A 19,763-nucleotide genomic window follows, 5' to 3' on the forward strand; every position below is an offset into this window, starting at 1 on the left:
ACCCCTGTACCGTATGAGACATTGTGTTCTGTAAATATATGTATAGGCAGTAGAGAAATACAGACACCTCATGCATCCACAACCAATAATCAAACAGGAGGAAGACGTTTTAGCCCAGTGTTTATCAAACAGTGGGTCGGGAACCAGAGAACTTATCCTTTAACTGGTTTGTTCTGTGGCTTATGCCTGGTTACATTTCTCTTCTGTAGTCCCTTCCCCTAGCTTATTTGATGTCCACCATTTTGAAATTTGTTGGCGTCAGATCAGAAAGAACAGTTGCAATAGTCATCTCTCATTGGAAAACAACTCCTCTCATCAAATCTCCAGCGGGGTGTCAGGAAGAGGTTGCTATGGAAACTGGGGTGATAACTGTCAGCACTTTGGGAACAGAGCGAGAAGAAAAAATGATTTAGCTTCTGGACTTCTAATGGTGTAAATACAATAATATCATATTCCTTTCCAACAGTGAAGTGTCCTGATGTACTACACCATGTTTAGAGATCATCAATCAATATCAGGTCGAGGACAGGAGAAGCCATAATTCAACACTACTCCCTCACAGGAAACACTATTGTACATGTGTGTCGGTCTGTTTAAGTTGATGAGTACACTGAGAATAAGGCCACAGATAATGCTTAGAATTGAGTGGTGTATTCTTCTCGTGTCCCTCCACCTTCTCTTTGAGGTGGATCAGGGTAGAGTTTAAGTTAAACTTTATTTTTTTCTATTTGGTCTGAGCAGTACAGTTTTAGAAGTTGATTTTACAATGTCTAATGGCTCATATTCTGCTTAAGAAATGACCCTTCCAAATGTACTCCTTGATTTTCCTCTGGTCATAGGTAAACCAATATACAGTACATGGTTTGCTTACTTATAGTAGGACATTATACTTTTTAGTTGTCTTTTTCCAGTTCAATTAGCATACTGTAGACTACAGTGCAACATCAAACAGATGGGAGTATAGAGAAGTGGAGAACACAGAATGAATTGAAATAACAGGCATCCTACTGCAATCCCCAATATCAGGTTGAGTACAGTAGTGTAGACGAGGGGCTCGCTTCTAGACCCAGATACATCTACTGCTTTTATTCTTCAACAAATATTAAACAGCAAAAAAAAGGATAATGTAGTCAAGAGCGTCATGGGACCTCCATGGTGACCAGTTTATCATTAGTGACAGTGTGTATCGCTGTCAGTTAGATCCTGTAAATACTATAAAGAGTGGAAAAGATTGTGCTGTGTCCTTTACGTTATGTATGTTATTGAAATTAAATATTTAAAATAAGAGAAATTCAAAAAAGATGACAAACATGAAAACCAATTTAAATTACCAGTTTTATTTGTGTGCTACGTCAACCACTAAGGTGACATTTTGGGTTCTTGCTAACTCAAACATTCACCCCACAGACAGGCTTTAGCAACACAGGGGACAAATGTAATGTGTCACCTTTGACCTTGCTGAGATCCAACACCCACCCAATTGCTGGCCAATCTGTTGATAGAGCAGAACCAATTAAAACAGCTTTCAGAGAGCCTGCTTTTATACAGGAACCTATCGCATCTTGCCAATATAGCCCATGGCTTTGAGCTCCAGACATGCTCCATCTCTTACCTGTACCAGTTTGTTTTGTTTTTCTGTCCTGTAAGAGCTTAGATGAAGCCCTTCAAATCTTCCCTGATAGATACAGTACACCAACCAACCCCCAAGGATTCCCTATTCCTGTATAGCAGCTCAAACATCCAGTTAACAGTTCATCAAAACTTTGGACTTCAATACATAAACGAACTAGATTCTTCACTGTATAACTAGAGCATCAGTATGTGACAAATACAAAGTTATCTTTAAAAAAATGAGGACTTGTACAAATCTAAAAGTTAAAAAAAAGAAAAATACACTGCCTTGTCATGGGTTTGGTCTTATGAATAAAATATATGCTTGATGTCCAAATGAGTCTGACTGTCTCTTTCTTGTGCTTGTGTCACCGTGCTACTGGGTCACAACAGTTTCATGAATCTGTTAATTTATAGGGTAAAATCCTAACTTCAGATCTGCCACTGTAATTCAAATGTCAACATTAATGCATCTCGGACCAACAACCTGATTATAGACTAGCTAGGCTATATGAAATTGGCATCTGTAAAATAAATTTCCCTAGATTTGTACAATTTGTTTACATGAAGGTCTGTCTAGTTCGTAAAGACATGTTTGAACTTAACTACCACTCCTCTCCTCTGGGTGTGAGATGTTACACTATTTTATAGTGAAAGAGAATGTATTAATATAATCCTGTATTTAAAAATAATACACACACCGTCTTTTGTAAAAACTAGCCCGGTTTCCCCAATAGCGATGGAACTTAGGCTTACGAGTGTTTTAACAATGCATCTTTTCTACAACGGCTGAAGATAAAACACCACACAGTTGCTAAGTGCGTCTTTGGGTGGTGTTGTCACTGGGATGCAGGGTCCACATGAGGGTGCCCGCATCCATAGAATTAGTAGATCAGACACTCATGTGGAACAATGGCCATGCTGGATGTACCATTTCTAATGTTTGAAAAGGTGCTGCTTCCCACAGTCTCTCATATGGCTTAAAGAACTGTCTTTCCACACTTTCAGAGGTTAGGTTTGGGGGTACCTCATCCACAGTAATAGAGGTACTAGAACTAGTCTTACTTAAGGTATAGTACAAGCAGTACTGTAGGTTTGAGGGTGCATCAGCCACACTGGCAGCAGGAAGGTTTGGGGGTGCAGTGCGGGGTGCAGCAGGGCTCAAGATCAGGGTCGCTACCTTTCCCGATCTGGCTCTCCCCAAACACCATGGAGGCTTCAAACTGTTCCTTGACCACGCCTATCCTCTGCAGCAGGGCCTGCAGGTCGGGGCGTCCCAGCGGAGACAAGGGATAGTTCTCACTGGGGTCAGACTCCAAGTCAAACAGCAGGGGAGGATCATGGGGCTTCAGGAAGGAGATTATGTGACAGTCCTGGTCTGGGGTGGTCTCACTGTGGCCTGCACCTGGGGGACAGACAACGAGGGAAAGGTGGTTCAGATAGAAATGTTAGATTTAGGCCAGGTTCCATTTCAGCCTCTGGCTGGCCCCTTTGCCAGTGTTTAGAAATGCATCTTGTTGTTAAAAGGCTAATTACAAAAGAGCACAGCAATCACATCATGAACACAAAACAGGAACTTTGGAGTACGCTATTCTACATTGTGCGTTACTCTCACACACACTTACCGCGTGTGTAGAAGTGAGCCTTGTATTTGCCCAGCCTGAGAGCGAACATACCGTACTTCTCACTGGGGTCTGTAGGGTAGAACATCATGGCCTCTCTCTTACTCTACAACACAGGACGTTAAATAGGTATGAATAACAATGTCCAAGTGTTTAAGTCAAGAACACATTATGCAATGTATCCATCTTCTATTCTTCAACCCAAATTACGTTTAACTAATTGAATGTCTCCCATACCGGTCCGTGGTTGACCAAGATGTCCGTCATGTCCACTCCGTCCAGCTGCACCATTGGTAGTTTGGCCCCCGCCAGCCCTGCGATGGTGGGCATGATGTCCAGGGTGCTGGCCAGCTCATGGGTGACCCCTAGAAAATATAGTTCAAATTAGATGTACAGTGCCTTCGGAAAGTATTATAAGACCCCTTGACTTTCCCACATTGTTACGTTACAGCCTTATTCTAAAATTGATTAAAAAAAAAAACGTTTCCCTCAGCAATCTACACACAATAATGATTTTGGCAAAAGAAATCAGATTTCAGACCCTTTGCTAAGAGACATGAAATTGAGCTCAGGTTCATCCTGTTTCCATTAATCATCTTTGAGATGTTTCTCCAACTTGATTGGAGTCTACCTGTGGTAAATTCAATTAATTGGACATGATTTGGAAAGGCCCACAGTTGACAGTGCATGTCAGAGCAAAAACCAAGCCATGAGGTTGAAGGAATTGTTCGTAGAGCTCCGAGACAGGATTGTGTCGAGGCACAGATCTGCAAAAGGGTACCAAAACATTTCTGCCTCATTGAAGGTCCCCAAGAACACAGTGATCTCCATCATTTTTAAGTGGAAGAAGTTTGGAACCACCAAGACTTCAACGCAGGAGTGGCTTCGGGACAAGTCTCTGAATGACCTAGCCAGAGCCCAGACTTGAAACTGATCTAACATCTCTGGAAAGATCTGAAAAATAGCTGTGCAGCAACGCTCCCCATCCAACCTGACAGAGCTTGAGAGGATCTGCAGAGAAGGGAGAAACTCCCCAAATACAGGTGAGCCAAGCTTGTAGCGTTATACCCAAGAAGACTCGAGGATGTAATCACTACCAAAGGTGCTTCAACAAAGTACTGAGTAAAGGGTCTGATACTTATAAATGTCATTTTATGCAAAGATTTCTAAAAACCTGATTTTGCTTTGTCATTATGGGGTATTGTGTGTACATTGATGAGGGAAAAAAACAATTTAATATATTTTTTAATAATGCTGTAACATAACAAAATGTGGAAAAAGTCAAGGGGTCTGAATACTTTCTGAATGCACTGTAGTTCCGAATCTAGTTGAAATGCAGGGGGCTAAATGTGACCATGCCAACTAACTCCTGCTCTGTGAATACCCCCATACACATATGTCAGCAGTATGATAAGCCTGGCAATTTCTTTATTGAAATTAAACAAGGGATCTTCAAGGCTACAACATTCAGCCAATATGGGTGGGTGAGTGTGATGATACATGTATTTTGTAGTTGAGAGGACATATCTCTCCTGACAGACCTGGTGTGATGGTCCCAGGCCAGTAGGCGATGGCAGGTTCTCTCATGCCCCCTTCATAGGTGGTGCCCTTACCACACTTCAGAGGACCAGCATTACCCCCCCGAGACATACGCATCAACTCAGGCCTGGGTGGGGAGAGAGGGGGATTGGAGAGATTCACCGAAGGTTGAAATGTGAAAGGCTTAGTCCTTTCATATTTGTTGTAAAACCAGTAGTAAACACAAGCACACATACTGTAGGCAACTAAACCATTACATAATATCCGTACACTCTGCTAGTAAACTACACTGACACATCATCACACACACCAACACAGTTCCTACCCATTATCAGCAGTGAACAGTATGAGAGTGTTGTTGAGGACTCCAGTATGTTCAAGAGCTGAGAGCAGATTCCCTACTGTAGAGTCAAATTCCAGCAGAGCGTCACCAAACGGACCCCTTCGAGACCGCCCTGCTGTTGCCGGGCCTGCATACTGGGGGTAGTGGGTGTGCTAGAGGACAGAAAGGGGGGAAGAGACTGTTCACCTGGAAGGTTGTTGGAGGAGCACCCACTTCCTTTGAACTTGAAACGATTGTTAGCTTCTCATATGAGAGGAAGAAGAGATGACTACTGAGAGGGGTAGTAGAGGAAGAAGAGATGATTACATGGGAGGGGTAGTAGAGGAAGAAGAGATGACTACTGAGAGGGGTAGTAGAGGAAGAAGAGATGACTACTGAGAGGGGTAGTAGAGGAAGAAGAGATGACTACTGAGAGGGGTAGTAGAGGAAGAAGAGATGACTACTGAGAGGGGTAGTAGAGGAAGAAGAGATGACTACTGAGTGGGGTAGTAGAGGAAGAAGAGATGACTACTGAGAGGGGTAGTAGAGGAAGAAGAGATGACTACTGAGAGGGGTAGTAGAGGAAGAAGAGATGACTACTGAGAGGGGTAGTAGAGGAAGAAGAGATGATTACATGGGAGGGGTAGTAGAGGAAGAAGAGATGACTACTGAAAGGGGTAGTAGAGGAAGAAGAGATGACTACTGAGAGGGGTAGTAGAGGAAGAAGAGATGACTACTGAGAGGGGTAGTAGAGGAAGAAGAGATGATTACATGGGAGGGGTAGTAGAGGAAGAAGAGATGACTACATGGGAGGGGTAGTAGAGGAAGAAGAGATGATTACATGGGAGGGGTAGTAGAGGAAGAAGAGATGATTACATGGGAGGGGTGGTAGAGGAAGAAGAGATGACTACATGGGAGGGGTGGTAGAGGAAGAAGAGATGACTACATGGGAGGGGTAGTAGAGGAAGAAGAGATGACTACATGGGAGGGGTAGTAGAGGAAGAAGAGATGACTACATGAGAGGGGTAGTAGAGGAAGAAGGGTTGTTTCTTCCTGGTAGACTGGGTGATGAAGTCTGTGGCAAAGTCACTGTAAGCCCTCTCCAGATCCAGGAAGTCCACAGGCTGCTGCTTTATGACATCATTGTGCATTAGTGGGATGGTTACCACGCCGACGTCACAGTTTCCGAAGCATTTAACATCTGGAGGGAAACATGTCAGATTCTGACAGGGTCCCTGGGAAAGAAAGAGACAAGGAGAGAGAGTTAAGAGAGATACAAACAAAAGGGGGAGGCAGAGAGGGAGAAGAGGATGAGAGCAAACTAATGCAAAAGTGTCAATGTCATTGCTCTCCCTTGGCTGTGGCAATGAATACAGAGACACTGACAATATACAGTGCTTGAGGAAAGCATTCAGACCCCTTGACTTTTACAGCCGTATCCTAAAATGTATTAATTAATTTTAAAAATGTAAAATCCTCAATCTACACACAATACCCCATAATGACAAAGTGTAAACAGGTTTAGAAATGCTTAGCACTTGACATTTAGCTCAGGTGCATCCTGTTTCCATTGATCATCCTTGAGATGTTTCTGCAACTTGATTTGAGTCCACCTGTGGTGCATTTAATTGATTGGACATGATTGAAGCCATAAGGTCGAAGGAATTGTCCGTAGAGCTCCGAGACAGGAGTGTGTCAAGGCACAGATCTGGGGAAGGGTATAAAAAAATGTCTGCAGCATTGAAGATTCCCAAGAACACAGTGGCCTCCATCAGACTTAAATGGAAGACGTTTGGAACCACAAGACTCTTCCTAGAGCTGTCCGCCCGGCCAAACTGAGCAATCGGGCGAGAAGGGCCTTGGTCAGGGAGGTGACCAAGAACCCGATAGTCACTATGACAGAGCTCCAGAGTTCCTCTGTGGAGATTGAAGAAACTTCCAGAAGGACAACCATCTGGTTGGTCATGACTCACAGAAACACCATTATCCCAGAAACCCTAGACCCACCCCAATTTGCACACCGCCCCAACAGATCCACAGATGATGCAATCTCAAATGCACTCAACACTGCCCTTTCCGACCTGGACAAAAGGAACACCTATGTGAGAATGCTATTCATTGACTAGATTTCATCGTTCCAACACTATAGTGCCCTCAAAGCTCATCACTAAGCTAAGGACCCTGGGACTAAAACACCTCCCTCTGCAACTGGATTCTTGACTTCCTGATGGGCCGCCCCTAGGTGGTAAGGTTAGGTAACAACACATCCACCATGCTGATCCTCAACACAGGGGCGTGTTCAGTCCCCTCCTGTACACCCTGTTCACTAATTACCGCATGGCCAGGCACGAGTCCAATACCATCATCAAGTTTCCCGATGACAACAGTGGTAGGACTGATTACCGATAACGATATGACAGCCTATAGGCAGGTGATCATAGAACTGGCCGTGTGGTGTCAGGACAACAACCTCTCCCTCAATGTGATCAAGACAAAAAAGATGATGATCGTGGACTACAGGAAAAGACTGTAGTGGAGCAGGTTGAGAGCTTCAAGTTCCTTGGTGTCCACATCATCAACAAACTATGATGGTCCAAACACACTAAGATGGTAGTGACAAGGGTACGACAAGGCCTATTCCCCCTCAGGAGAACCAGAGACCATCCTGACTGGTTGCATTACTGCCTGGTATGGCAAGTGCTCGGCCTCCGACCACAAGCCACTACAGAGGCTAGTGCATTTGGCCCTGTACATCACTGGGGCCGAGCTTCCTGCCAACCAGGACCTCTATACCAGGTGGTCAGAGGAAGGCCCTAAAAATTGTTAAAGACTTCAGTCACCCTAGTCATAGATTGTTCTCTCTGCTACCGCACGGCAAGCGGTACCGGAGTGCCAAATCTTGGTCCAAATGGCTTCTTAACCACGTTCCGCAAGCGGAATCCCTCGCCAACAGCCAATGAAATTGCAGGGTGCCAAATTCAATCAACAGAAATCTCATAATTAAATTCTCTCAAACACAAGTATTAGGCACCATTTTAAATATTAAATTCTCGTTAATCCAACCACAGTATCCGATTTCAAAAAAGATTTTCGGCAAAAGCAAAACATATCATTATGTTAGGTCAGCAACTAGTCACAGAAAGCATACAGCGATTTTCCAAGCAAAGAGAGGAGTCACAAAAAGCAGAACAATTGATAAAATGAATCACTAACCTTTGATATTCTTCCTCAGATGACACTCCCGGGACAACATGTTACACAATAAATATATGTTTTGCTCGATCAAGTTCATATTTATATCCAAAAACCTCAGTTTACATTTGGCTTTGCCTCCAAAACATCCCGTGAATTTGCACAGAGCCACATTAAATCACAGAAATACTCATAATAAACATTAATAAAAGATACAAGTGTGATTCACAGATTTAAGGATATACTTCTCTTTAACTTGTTATCGTTGCAATCTCCCTATCGGGATAAGCGTCATCAACAACCGGTGAATAGCATAGCGCTACATACAAATATTACTATAAATATTTATATTCATGAAATCACAAGTGCAATATAATCCACGTGTCGTGTCAGATTTTGAAAATATGGTTTACAGCGAAAGCAATCCAAGCGTTTGTGTAAGTTTATCGATCTCACGATAAAACATTAAGTACACTTAGCATCAGGTAGCTCGGTCACGAAAATCAGAAAAGCAATCAAATTAATAGTTTACCTTTGATGATCTTTGGATGTTTTCACTCACAAGACTCCCAGTTACACAACAAATGTTCCGTTTGTTCCATAAAGATGATTTTTATTTCCAAAATTCCTCTGTTTGTTTGTCGCGTTATGTTTAGAAATCCACAGGAAAGAGCGGTCACGACAATGCAGACAAAAATTCAAAATTGTTTCCATTATGTCCACAGAAACATGTCAAACGTTTTTTGTAATCAATCCTCGGGTTGTTTTTAAAATATGTAATTGATAATATATCAACCGCAAATGTCTTTCACAGTAGGAGGGGAAGACAATGGCTGTCCAAATTCTGTTGCGCAAGCACATCTCATGTGACCACTTGACACGATGTTATCGTTCTGGCTCATTTTTCAAAATAAAAGCCTGATACTATGTCTGAAGACTGTTGACACCTTGAGGAAGCAATAGGAAAATGAATCTGGTTCATATCCCTTTAAATCCAGCAAAGGGAGGCTATGGAACATGGTTTTCAAAATAGAAGCCATTTCCTGTTTTGATTTCCCTCAGGGTTTCGCCTGCAATATCAGTTCTATTATACTCACAGACAATATTTTGACAGTTTTGGAAACTTTAGAGTTTTCTATCCAATACTAATAATAATATGCATATATTAGCAACTGAGACTGAGGAGCTGGCCGTTTACAATGGACACCTTTTCATCCAAGCTACTCAATACTGCCACTGCAGCCATATGAAGTTAATGCAACCGCTGTGTCAGATTTGTTTTTAACTTTACGGAAAAAGCAAACCATGCAATAATCTGAGAAAGGCGCTCAGACGACATACACAACCCAAGAATATAGCCGCCATGTTGGAGTCAACATGAGTCAGAAATAGCATTATAAATATTCACTTACCTTTGACGATCTTTGTCAGAATGCACTCCCAGTTCCACAATAAATGTTTGATTTGTTCCATCATTTATGTCCAAATTCCTCCTTTTGTTAGGGAGTTTAGTAAACAAATCGAAACTCACGAGGCGTGGGCAAGTCCAGCGTAAATGTCGGACTAAAATTCCAAAAAGTTATATTACTGGTCGTAGAAACAAATCAAACGATGTATAGAATCAATCTTTAGGATGTTTTTAATCATAAATGTTCAATAATGTCCCAACCGGAGAATTCATTTGTCTGTAGAAAAGCAATGGAAAGAGAGGTAACTTTCTCATGACGGCGCGTCACGAGACCGAGGCGTGCTGGCAGACCTCTGACTCATTCACCTCTCATTCAGCCCCCCTTCACAGTAGAAACCTGAAACAATGTTCTAAAGACTGTTGACATCTAGTGGAAGCCTTAGGAAGTGCAAGATGACCCAAATCCCACTGTATATTCAATAGAGGCGGAGTTTAAAATCTCCAAACCTCAGATTTCCCACTTCCTGGTTGGATTTTTTCTCAGGTTTTTGTGATACTCACAGACATCATTCAAACAGTTTTAGAAACTTCAGAGTGTTTTCTATCCAATACTGTTAGTAATATGCATATATTAGCATCTAGGACTGAGTAGGAGGCAGTTTACTCTGGGCACGCTTTTCATCCAAACGTGAAAATGCTGCCCCCTTTCCATAAGAAGTTAACAGCTTCTACCCCCAAGCCATAAGACTCCTGAACAGCTAATCAAAGGGCTACCAATACCCCTCTTTTACACTTCTGCTACTCTCTGTTTATTATCTATGCAAAGTAACTTTAACTCTACCTACATGTACATATTACCTCAACTAACCGGTACCCCCTGTACATAGCGTCGCTATGTTATTTTACTGCTGCTGTTTAATTATTTGTTACTTTTACTTTCAATTTACACTTATTTTTCTTAAAACTGCATTGTTGGTTAAGGGCCTGTAAGTAGGCATTTCACTGTAAGGTCTACACGTTGTATTCGGCGCAAGTGGCAAATAAGATTTGATCTCTGCAGCACTCCACCAATCAGGTGTTTATGATAGAGTGGCCAGACGGAAGGCATATGACAGCTCGCTTGGAGTTTGCCAAAAGGCACCTAAAGACTCTCATACCATGAGAAATAAGATTCTCTGGTCTGATGAAACCAAGATTGAACTCTTTGGCCTAATTGCCAAGGGTCACATCTGGAGGAAACCTGGCACCATCCCTACGGTGATGCATGGTGGTGGCAGCATCATGCTGTGGGGATGTTTTTCAGTGGCAGGGACTGGGAGACCAGTCAGGATCGAGGGAAAGATGAACGGAGCAAAGTACAGAGAGATCCTTGATGAAAACCAACTCCAGAGCGCTCAGGACCTCAGACTGGGGTCCTCTTCTGGTTGTGCCGGGTGGAGATTATAACAGAACATGGCCAAGATGTTCAAACGTTCATAGATGACCAGCAGAGTCAAATAATAATAATCACAGTGGTTGTCGAGGGTGCAATACAGATATGCGTCTGTTGGTCACAGATATCTGGTGTGACCACCATTTGCCTCATGCAGCGTGACAAATCTCCTTCGCATAGAGTTGATCAGGCTGTTGATTGTGGCCTATGGAATGTGGAGGTGGGGTTATGGTATAAGCTACGGACAACGAACACAATTGCATTTGATAGGTTGCTATTTGAATTTGCCCAGCGACAGCCCCGAAACCTGAAGGATCTGGAGAAGGTCTATATGGAGGAGTGGGCCAAAATCCCTGCTGCAGTGTGTGCAAACCTGGTCAAGAACTACAGGAAACGTATGATCTCTGTAATTGCAAACAAAGGATTCTGCACAAAATATTAAGTTCTGCTTTTCTGATGTATCAAATACTTATGTCATGCAATAAAATGCAAATGAATTACCTAAAAATCATACAATGTGATTTTCTGGATTTTTGTTTTAGATTCCGTCTCTCACAGTTGAAGTGTACCTATGATAAAAAATTACAGACATCTACATGCTTTATAAGTAGGAAAACCTGCAAAATTGGCAGTGTATCAAATACTTGTTCTCCCCACTGTATGTGGAATTGTGTCGTCTGACAAAACTGCCCATTTTAGAGTGGCATTTTATTGTTCCCAGCACAAGGTGCATCTGTCTAATGATCATGTTATTTAATTCGCTTCTTGATATGCAACACCTGTCAGGTGGATGGATTCTCTTCGCAAAAGAAAAATGCTCAGGGATGTAAACACATTTGTGCACAAGAGAGAAATAAGCTATTTGTTAGTTTGGAACATTTCTGAGATTTTTCAGATCATGAAACCAACACTTTACATGTTATATTTATATTTTTGTTCAGTGTAGTAACTACCAGTTACCCAAACAATTAACAACTACCAGTGAACACACTGACCATGTCATGGGAGTAGGGGACCCCCAGGTAGTGGTCAAAGCCCTGTTGGGTGGGCAGGTACATCCCGTTCTCCCCCACGCCCAGGTGCCATTTCCCCATGGCTGCCGTGACGTAGCCCAGGGGCTTTAGCATCTCCGCTATGGTGGTCTCGTTCAGCGGTAGACCCCCGCGGGAACCAGGGTAGAACACCCCCGGGTACACCCCTGACCGGGTCTGGTAGCGCCCTGTCAGCAAAGACGCCCTGATGGGAAAAGACAACCATCATTTAATTTATTTGAAACATTGATACAAGTGGTTGATGAACACAAAATAGATGTTGTGCTATGGATAGGATAGGTCTACATCAAAATGTTTCTTACAGAAGAAATATGGAAAGCATATGCATAACCATGGTAGCAATTAAAAGGGAACAGTTTGGAGATTATGGAAACATTATTAGACTAAAAGCTGAGGACAACTGTTTGCATGATACAAGACTGAATCCAAACATTACACTGTTGATTATATGTGCATTTTACATTTACTGTACTTTTCACTGCATTTGTTGATAACGAAATCTGAAAATACTCTTGATACATTCTGTAACATAATAAGAATATTCTTGGAAAACTTGGGACAAAACAATGACAAGGGGTTTGAGTGAAAGGTCTAACTGGTGTTTTCAAGTTGCCAAACACACCTCTCCAAAGTGTGCACAGTTCATAAGTTCATTCTAACAAGAACAGTGCTCTTAAGAGCCCTCCTAGCTGTGCTGTTGAGGAACTAGAGCAAGCACACTTGTAGTGTGTTTGTTTGGAACACAGCCCCGCATCCACACCTTCACACAATTACAGTAGTTCTTTAAGCACTCCAAAAACGGTCCATTATAAATCGCAATCTGGGTCAGGTGGGCATATTATAATTTTTTTAATATGATCTTAGCGTTATGCTTTTACAAGGCAATTCAGAGAAGCAGATTGTAATTTTGGTGCACATAGAATGGAGTCATGAGTGTATTTAGATGAGTGGTCTGCGGCAATACAACAAACATAGGCTAATTCTGTTCAGGACAACTCAGGGTATAAAGCCATGCCATCTTGTAACTGTACATCAAACATAGGCTAATTCTGTTCAGGACAACTCAGGGTATAAAGCCATGCCATCTTGTAACTGTACATCAAACATAGGCTAATTCTGTTCAGGACAACTCAGGGTATAAAGCCATGCCATCTTGTACATCAAACATAGGCTAATTCTGTTCAGGACAACTCAGGGTATAAAGCCATGCCATCTTGTAACTGTACATCAAACATAGGCTAATTCTGTTCAGGACAACTCAGGGTATAAAGCCATGCCATCTTGTAACTGTACATCAAACATAGGCTAATTCTGTTCAGGACAACTCAGGGTATAAAGCCATGCCATCTTGTAACTGTACATCAAACATAGGGATCATAAATGTTGACATAAGTTTTATGATATGGATATCTGAAAAGCACATTTGGACTAACGGGTGTTTGGCTTGCTTGTATGGCATAAAAGCGGTATTTATTATAGTCTCATCTTTTAAAATACATTTTTGGGGCCTCCCGAGTGGCTCAGCGGTCTAAGTCACTGCATCACTACAGACCCGGGTTTGATCACGGGCTTTATCACCATCGGACGGCGCACAATTGGCCCAGCGTCGTCTGGGTTAGGGGAGGATTTGGCCGGGGGATCAAACCCGGATTTGGCCACTCATCGAGCTCTAGCAACTCGTGGTGGGCCGGGTGCCTGCAGGCTGACATCGGTCGTCAGGTGAACGGTGTTTCCTCCGACACATTGGTGTTCGGCTGGCTTCCGGGTTAAGCAGGTAGGTGTTAAGAAGTGCAGTTTCGGAGGACGCATGACTCGACCTTCGCCTCCCGAGCCTGTTGGGGAGTTGCAGCAATGAGACCAGATCAAAATTGGGGAGACATTTTACAAAAAATGTATAATACATTTAGTCCTCATAAATTACAGCATTTCCCAAAAGATGGGGAGTGTCGCTGCACAGCTATTCTCAGGTATCTCCAGAGATGTTTGATCGGGCTCTGGCAGGGCCGCTCAAGGACATTCAGAGACTTGTTCCGAAGCCACTCCTGCGTTGTCTTGGCTGTGTGCTTAGGGTCGTTGTCCTGTTGCAAGATGAACCTTTGCACAAGTCAGAGGTCCTGAGTGCTCGGGAGCAGGTTTTCATCAAGGATCTCTCTGTACTTTGCGCCGTTCATCTTTCCCTTGATCCTCACTAGTCAACCAGTCCCTGCCGCGAAAAACATCCCCACAGCATGCTGCTGCAACCATCATGCTACACCATAGGGATGGTGACAGGTTTCCTCCTGACGTGACACTTGGCATTCAGGCCAAAGAGTTCAATCTTGGTTTCATCAAACCAGAGAATATTGTTTCTCATGGTCTGAGAGTCATTTAGGTGCCTTTCGGAAAACTCCAAGAAGACCGTCATTTGCCTTTTACTGAGGAGTGGCTTCCCTGGCCACTCTACCATGTCTCGCAGAAGTGCTTTATTGCTTAATTATTGCATGGCCCACAGTGAAGTTCTGAGCATTCAGATTTAGGTTAAACTCTTTTGTTCTCCAGAAAACATGCACTTGATTTTATTTTATTTTATTCAAGGCCCATGTACAATGGTTCACAGTGAACCTTTTGCATAGATAAATATGCAACCACTTTTCATCTTGCGCAAAGTTGATGAAATATTGCACATGTTTACATTCGAAAGAAGTTGTATTTCATTCACATTTTAGAGTAATTTAATGTACATTTTATATAACAACATGTTTCCTAAGTCGTAGACGACTATGTTTGTTACTACGCTGTGGAACAGCGCCGATAAAGTACGATATCCATCCGGACTTTTGCCACCTAGGGAATGTGTCACTGGACCTTCTCAAATAGTAGTTGAGTATCCCTGCTGTATCCTGTGCACGTGACCAATATTTAGATTATTTTTTCACTGCCCACCTCACTCACCCCTAAACTGTAGAGTTGTTCCTCATATATACCCCACAGCCTCCTGATTTTGATAAGGATATTAGCTATTGTTACTGTAATATGTTGCTAGTTAGTTACTACCTGGAGGGGCTGCAGACGGGACTGGTGCAGTAGAAGTCAGTGAATCTCAGTCCGTCGGCCGCCAATCGGTCCAGGTTGGGGGTGAGCGAGGTTGGATGGCCGTAGCATCCTAGGTCGCCGAACCCCAGGTCGTCCGCGAACAGGAGGATGAAATTCGAGGGAGGGGAGCCCGAGCAGCTCGTAACAAGCAGGTACAGTAAGGTGGTGAGAGATAGAAAATGGCCCATCCTGACTGACTGTTGCAACAAGCAGAAGTTAGTCATGAAAAGGAAAAGTGCTTAACGTTAGCTATCTAACGTTTAAAGCTACTTCGCTTTAAAAAAGTGTTCAAGGTCGAGGCCTAACGATTTAAATAAATTGCTCTACGTGTTCACTTATTCTCCAATGTGATGTAATATTCCCTGTATCGTTGAGATAATAGCTGCGAGAGTTTGCTACACTACACAATTGACGCAACATAAAAAATCATGTGATTACCGAGACACAGTTGGCGCATTTGAATGTCGTCAGCAGTGTTCTGGAAATGAAAAAGTCCGTGGTCTACCACAAGGGGTCACTATATCACTGTTTTGCTTGGCCGTGGCAGGTTTCCCCATCACCCCATCCTACTCTCTTAAGTTTGCTTTGAAGATTCTTACTTTGACTCATTAAACTCCTGTCAACTGGTCTATGTGACACCTACTGCCTGCCTTGTCTTGGTCATGCTCACGGTATGATGGGTGGCCAACCCTCTTCCAGGAGAGTTACTGGTTAGAAAACCTAAAAACAGGCTTTTGTTTAGAGCAGGGATGTAGCAGGGATGTGTTTAGAGCAGGGATGGCGCAAACTCATATCGTTCTCTAGGATAAGAGTTGGCCACTTGCCGGCTTTTCTTCTTCGATGGGTTTTAAACGGCGGTTGGCATCCAATGTTAATGGCCATTACCGCCACCAGCCATTACCGCCACCAGCTGGATGGGGTATTAAATAAGACATTTAAAAAAAAAATCCAGTAAAATGATATCATACAAAATAAAACGACTAAAAAACTTTTATTTAAAAAAAAATTCAACATCATACTTCTTCAATCACAGTCCACTCCAAAATACATCCCTACACAGGCTCAGGGGCCTGTGATTGTGCTACATTCACCGACTGGATTTCTTGCACCTCCTCGGCTGTAAAATCACAAAGACCCAAAAAACGTTCAGCGGCATTCAATGATTCCAATTTTCTTAGACTTCTTCCCCATTTGTGCTGTACAGTTTATGACCATTGCAATAAATAATACAAAGTCCACCTTTTTAACATGTAGCATTTCATTATCCCTCGGTTGATGAGAAACCTTCACTGGTCTTGGGGTCTCTACTACTGTTGCTTCTTCCCCGCTACCCGTTCCTTCCAAATGTTCTCACCACCTCCAGATAGGACACTCCTTACCCTTGCCACCACATTCTCCTTCACCAGGGCACTCCAAGAGTTCAGGAGCATGTTTACCTCCACAGTTGCAGAATTTCCCTTCATCTGGCATATGATATTGTTCCCTTCTGCACACACTTGACACATGATCAAATCTTTTACATTCATGACACTGAAGGGGCTTGTGCACAGAAGCTCTTACAGGGTATCTCATGAATCCTAACTTTATATGAGAAGGGAGAGACTAAAAACAGTAGTATGGATGAAGTAAACTTATTTTCTCCATCTACTGTTACCATGCAGGTCAATTGACGTGCACCAACCACTTCATCGATTCTTCAGTTAAATCCTCTGCCTTTATTTATTGCACCACCCCAGATATAACCCCCTTTAAAATCCATGCAGGAAACATTCCACTCCATATCTTTTTTAGTCTTAACACACGCTTCTTCTGCTCCGCAGACACACAAAAAAACACTTGTGACTCTCACCGACTCCACACTTTCTTCCAACACATTCCAGATTTTCCTGGAGACGTTTAAACAGATTTCCCAAGTAGCATTCATCCAAAACCCTGACTCCAACCAAAAACGAGTCTAGCGTTTTCCTATTTTCCCAACATATCTTTACTTATCGTTTCCCTTTTTCTTCAACATTGTAACCCACTCACTCACTTTCTGTGCTATTAGCTTCACCAGACTCACTAGCAGTTTCAAACAAAACCTCAGTTTCCGCCAATGAACGTCTACGTCACTTTTATGTTGGCCACTAAATGGGTTGAGAGTTTTGGCTAAACTTACCGGCTAACCTTACCGGCTAACCTTACCAGCTAATAGTATTCCTTCAGTCCTATGTTCCCTCAGTACCCACTGAACCAATTTCAATAACAATTGGCACAAATGCTTATTGTCCAAATCATTTTGTATTGTAATCAAATTTTGGCCTTGTTTGGGGACGGGAATCACTAGAATTATACCCAATGTGCTTTGCAAGTGTTCATTTTCACATAACATTTTGGTCATTTAGCAGACAACTTTTATCACACCTTTAATGGCATCAGACGTCTGACACCAATGCAGTGAATTTGAGTTGATAGGGGGCCACAAAATGTTGAGCCGGTATATGAAGGTATTTAGTATTTTGAAATTGTGTAACTTACTCAATCATTGCATTGTAGTTCAGGCCAGGGAGATAAAAATGACAACATTCTCAAAAGTAATTGAAATACGCATTTCAAGAATATGTATCAGAAGTACTACCCATCTTTGTTCCATCATGCAACAACAATGGCTCAACTAACCAAAAGACATACATCGTGGGTGTCAACATATAAGCTATGTAAGATATTTGTTTCCTGACTCCTGGTTTATAACATAGAACTGAGAGAACATAGAACTGAGGGAACATATAAGGCTGAGGGAACATAGGGCTAAGGGAACAGGTCTAGGGAACATAGGACTGAGGGAGGGAACATAGGGCTAAGGGAACAGGTCTGAGGAACATAGGGCTGAGGGAGGGAACATAGGGCTAAGGGAACAGGTCTGAGGAACATAGGGCTAAGGGAGGGAACATAGGGCTAAGGGAACATAGGGCTAAGGGAACATAGGGCCAAGGGAACATAGGGCTATGGAACTGAGGGAACATAGGGCTGAGAGAACATAGGGCTGAGGGAACATAGGGCTGAGGGAACATAGGGCTGAGGGAACATAGGGCTGAGGGAACATAGGGCCAAGGGAACATACTGTAGGGCTGAAGGAACATAGACATGGTCCCGTCATTGGGTATAGCCAAGCCACTGTCCTCTGCAGCGCCCTTGCACACACTTTGCCATTAATTCGACCTGACACCCAGTCAATGAACTTAACAGGAAGATAAATATATTTCTGATTCAGTGGCCTGTGAGTCACCGGCTGAGAAAAGAGAACGTCAGGGTTGATTTTCTAAAGTAAAGACGGGCCTGAGCCTCAGCACCCACCGGCCTCCGGCTTGGTAGTTATTTGTTTATATATTCTTTCGGGGCCACGCTTCGCTGGTGTGGAGAGGGAGGGAGTGCACTACCTGCATTTGAATGAAGTGTGTGTGTGTGTGTGTGTGTGTGTGTGTGTGTGTGTGTGTGTGTGTGTGTGTGTGTGTGTGTGTGTGTGTGTGTGTGTGTGTGTGTGTGTGTGTGTGTGTGTGTGTGTGTGTGTGTGTGTGTGTGAGTGTGATAGGGTGCGCTATCTGTCGCGCTAGATGACTTCCCTGTGGTAACAGGTTGACTAATGTTATTTTTTATTGCCGGGCAAAAACGTCTGAGGCTAAGCAGAGAATAAAGGTATCCTGCATGCACAGATGTCCTCACTCAGCAGTCTTAGGACAGTGCTGGCAATGTAAGAAATATGTCAATCTGGAAGGATATTAAAGTGATGTGGGCTGCTGCTAAAAAAAATCTGACTGTATTTTAACTGGTCCTTTTTATTATGCAGGAGTTCCACCTTTGTGTAGCCAGTACCATGCCTTAATTAGTTAATGTGTATGTGCGTGTGGTGTGTGTGTGTGTGTGTGTGTGTGTGTAGTTGTCAGTTAGCCTGCCTGCTGCCCAGCACCAGTGTTGTGCCTTAGGGACTCGTTGCCGTGGCACCAGCTGATTTGATTTACCATTCACTTTCACTTCTCTCTGTAGGACTGGCCTACATGTACATTCAGATCACTGTGTGTATGTGCATTGCATGAGCTTACACTGGCTCAGGAGGGAGGGAGAGAGATAGATAGAAAGAGGGAGAGAAGCAGAGAGAGGGAGGGAGAGGGTGGCCTGAGAGCGAGAACAGATTAAAAAAGACTGATTCTTTTAAAGGGTTCCTCCATGCCCCTTTGTGTCATTTTATCACCTGCTCTCTGGCCTCCTCTCTCTCTTCCCTCTCTCTCTCTCTCGCTTTCATCTGTCACTTATGTATCACACTGAGGCTATTACTTCCATCTCTGGGGGGAAGAGGGAAGATGTTTGCGTGCCTGTAATGTTAAGTCCTATGATCCTAACATACTTAATGCTGCAGAATATATTGGAAGGGTCTGATAAAGGAAGAGGGGAAGGAAAAGGGAAGAGGGATGGCAGGCAGACTCTCTCCCCTTCACACTCTGCTGTGCTGAAGGATAGAGAAGCCTGTTGCATTATGGAG

At 43.1% G+C, this 19,763-nt stretch overlaps 1 protein-coding gene across 1 annotated transcript; it reads right to left on the reverse strand.

Annotated features, from left to right (window-relative positions):
* Nucleotides 1-1,317: 1,317 nt before the first annotated feature.
* Nucleotides 1,318-15,708, reverse strand: arsa (arylsulfatase A). Its single transcript, XM_021572625.2, has 8 exons — nt 15,212-15,708; nt 12,122-12,362; nt 6,111-6,329; nt 5,098-5,267; nt 4,775-4,899; nt 3,471-3,598; nt 3,237-3,339; nt 1,318-3,016 (listed from the first exon to the last, which is right to left on the reverse strand). Exons 1-8 carry the CDS (start codon nt 15,472-15,474, stop codon nt 2,718-2,720), a joined length of 1,548 nt encoding a protein of 515 aa, XP_021428300.2. The 5' UTR covers nt 15,475-15,708; the 3' UTR covers nt 1,318-2,717.
* Between the last annotated feature and the right edge of the window lie 4,055 nt (nt 15,709-19,763).

Source organism: Oncorhynchus mykiss, chromosome 2 (genome assembly GCF_013265735.2).
Source record: "Oncorhynchus mykiss isolate Arlee chromosome 2, USDA_OmykA_1.1, whole genome shotgun sequence".
Classification (NCBI taxonomy): domain Eukaryota; kingdom Metazoa; phylum Chordata; class Actinopteri; order Salmoniformes; family Salmonidae; genus Oncorhynchus; species Oncorhynchus mykiss.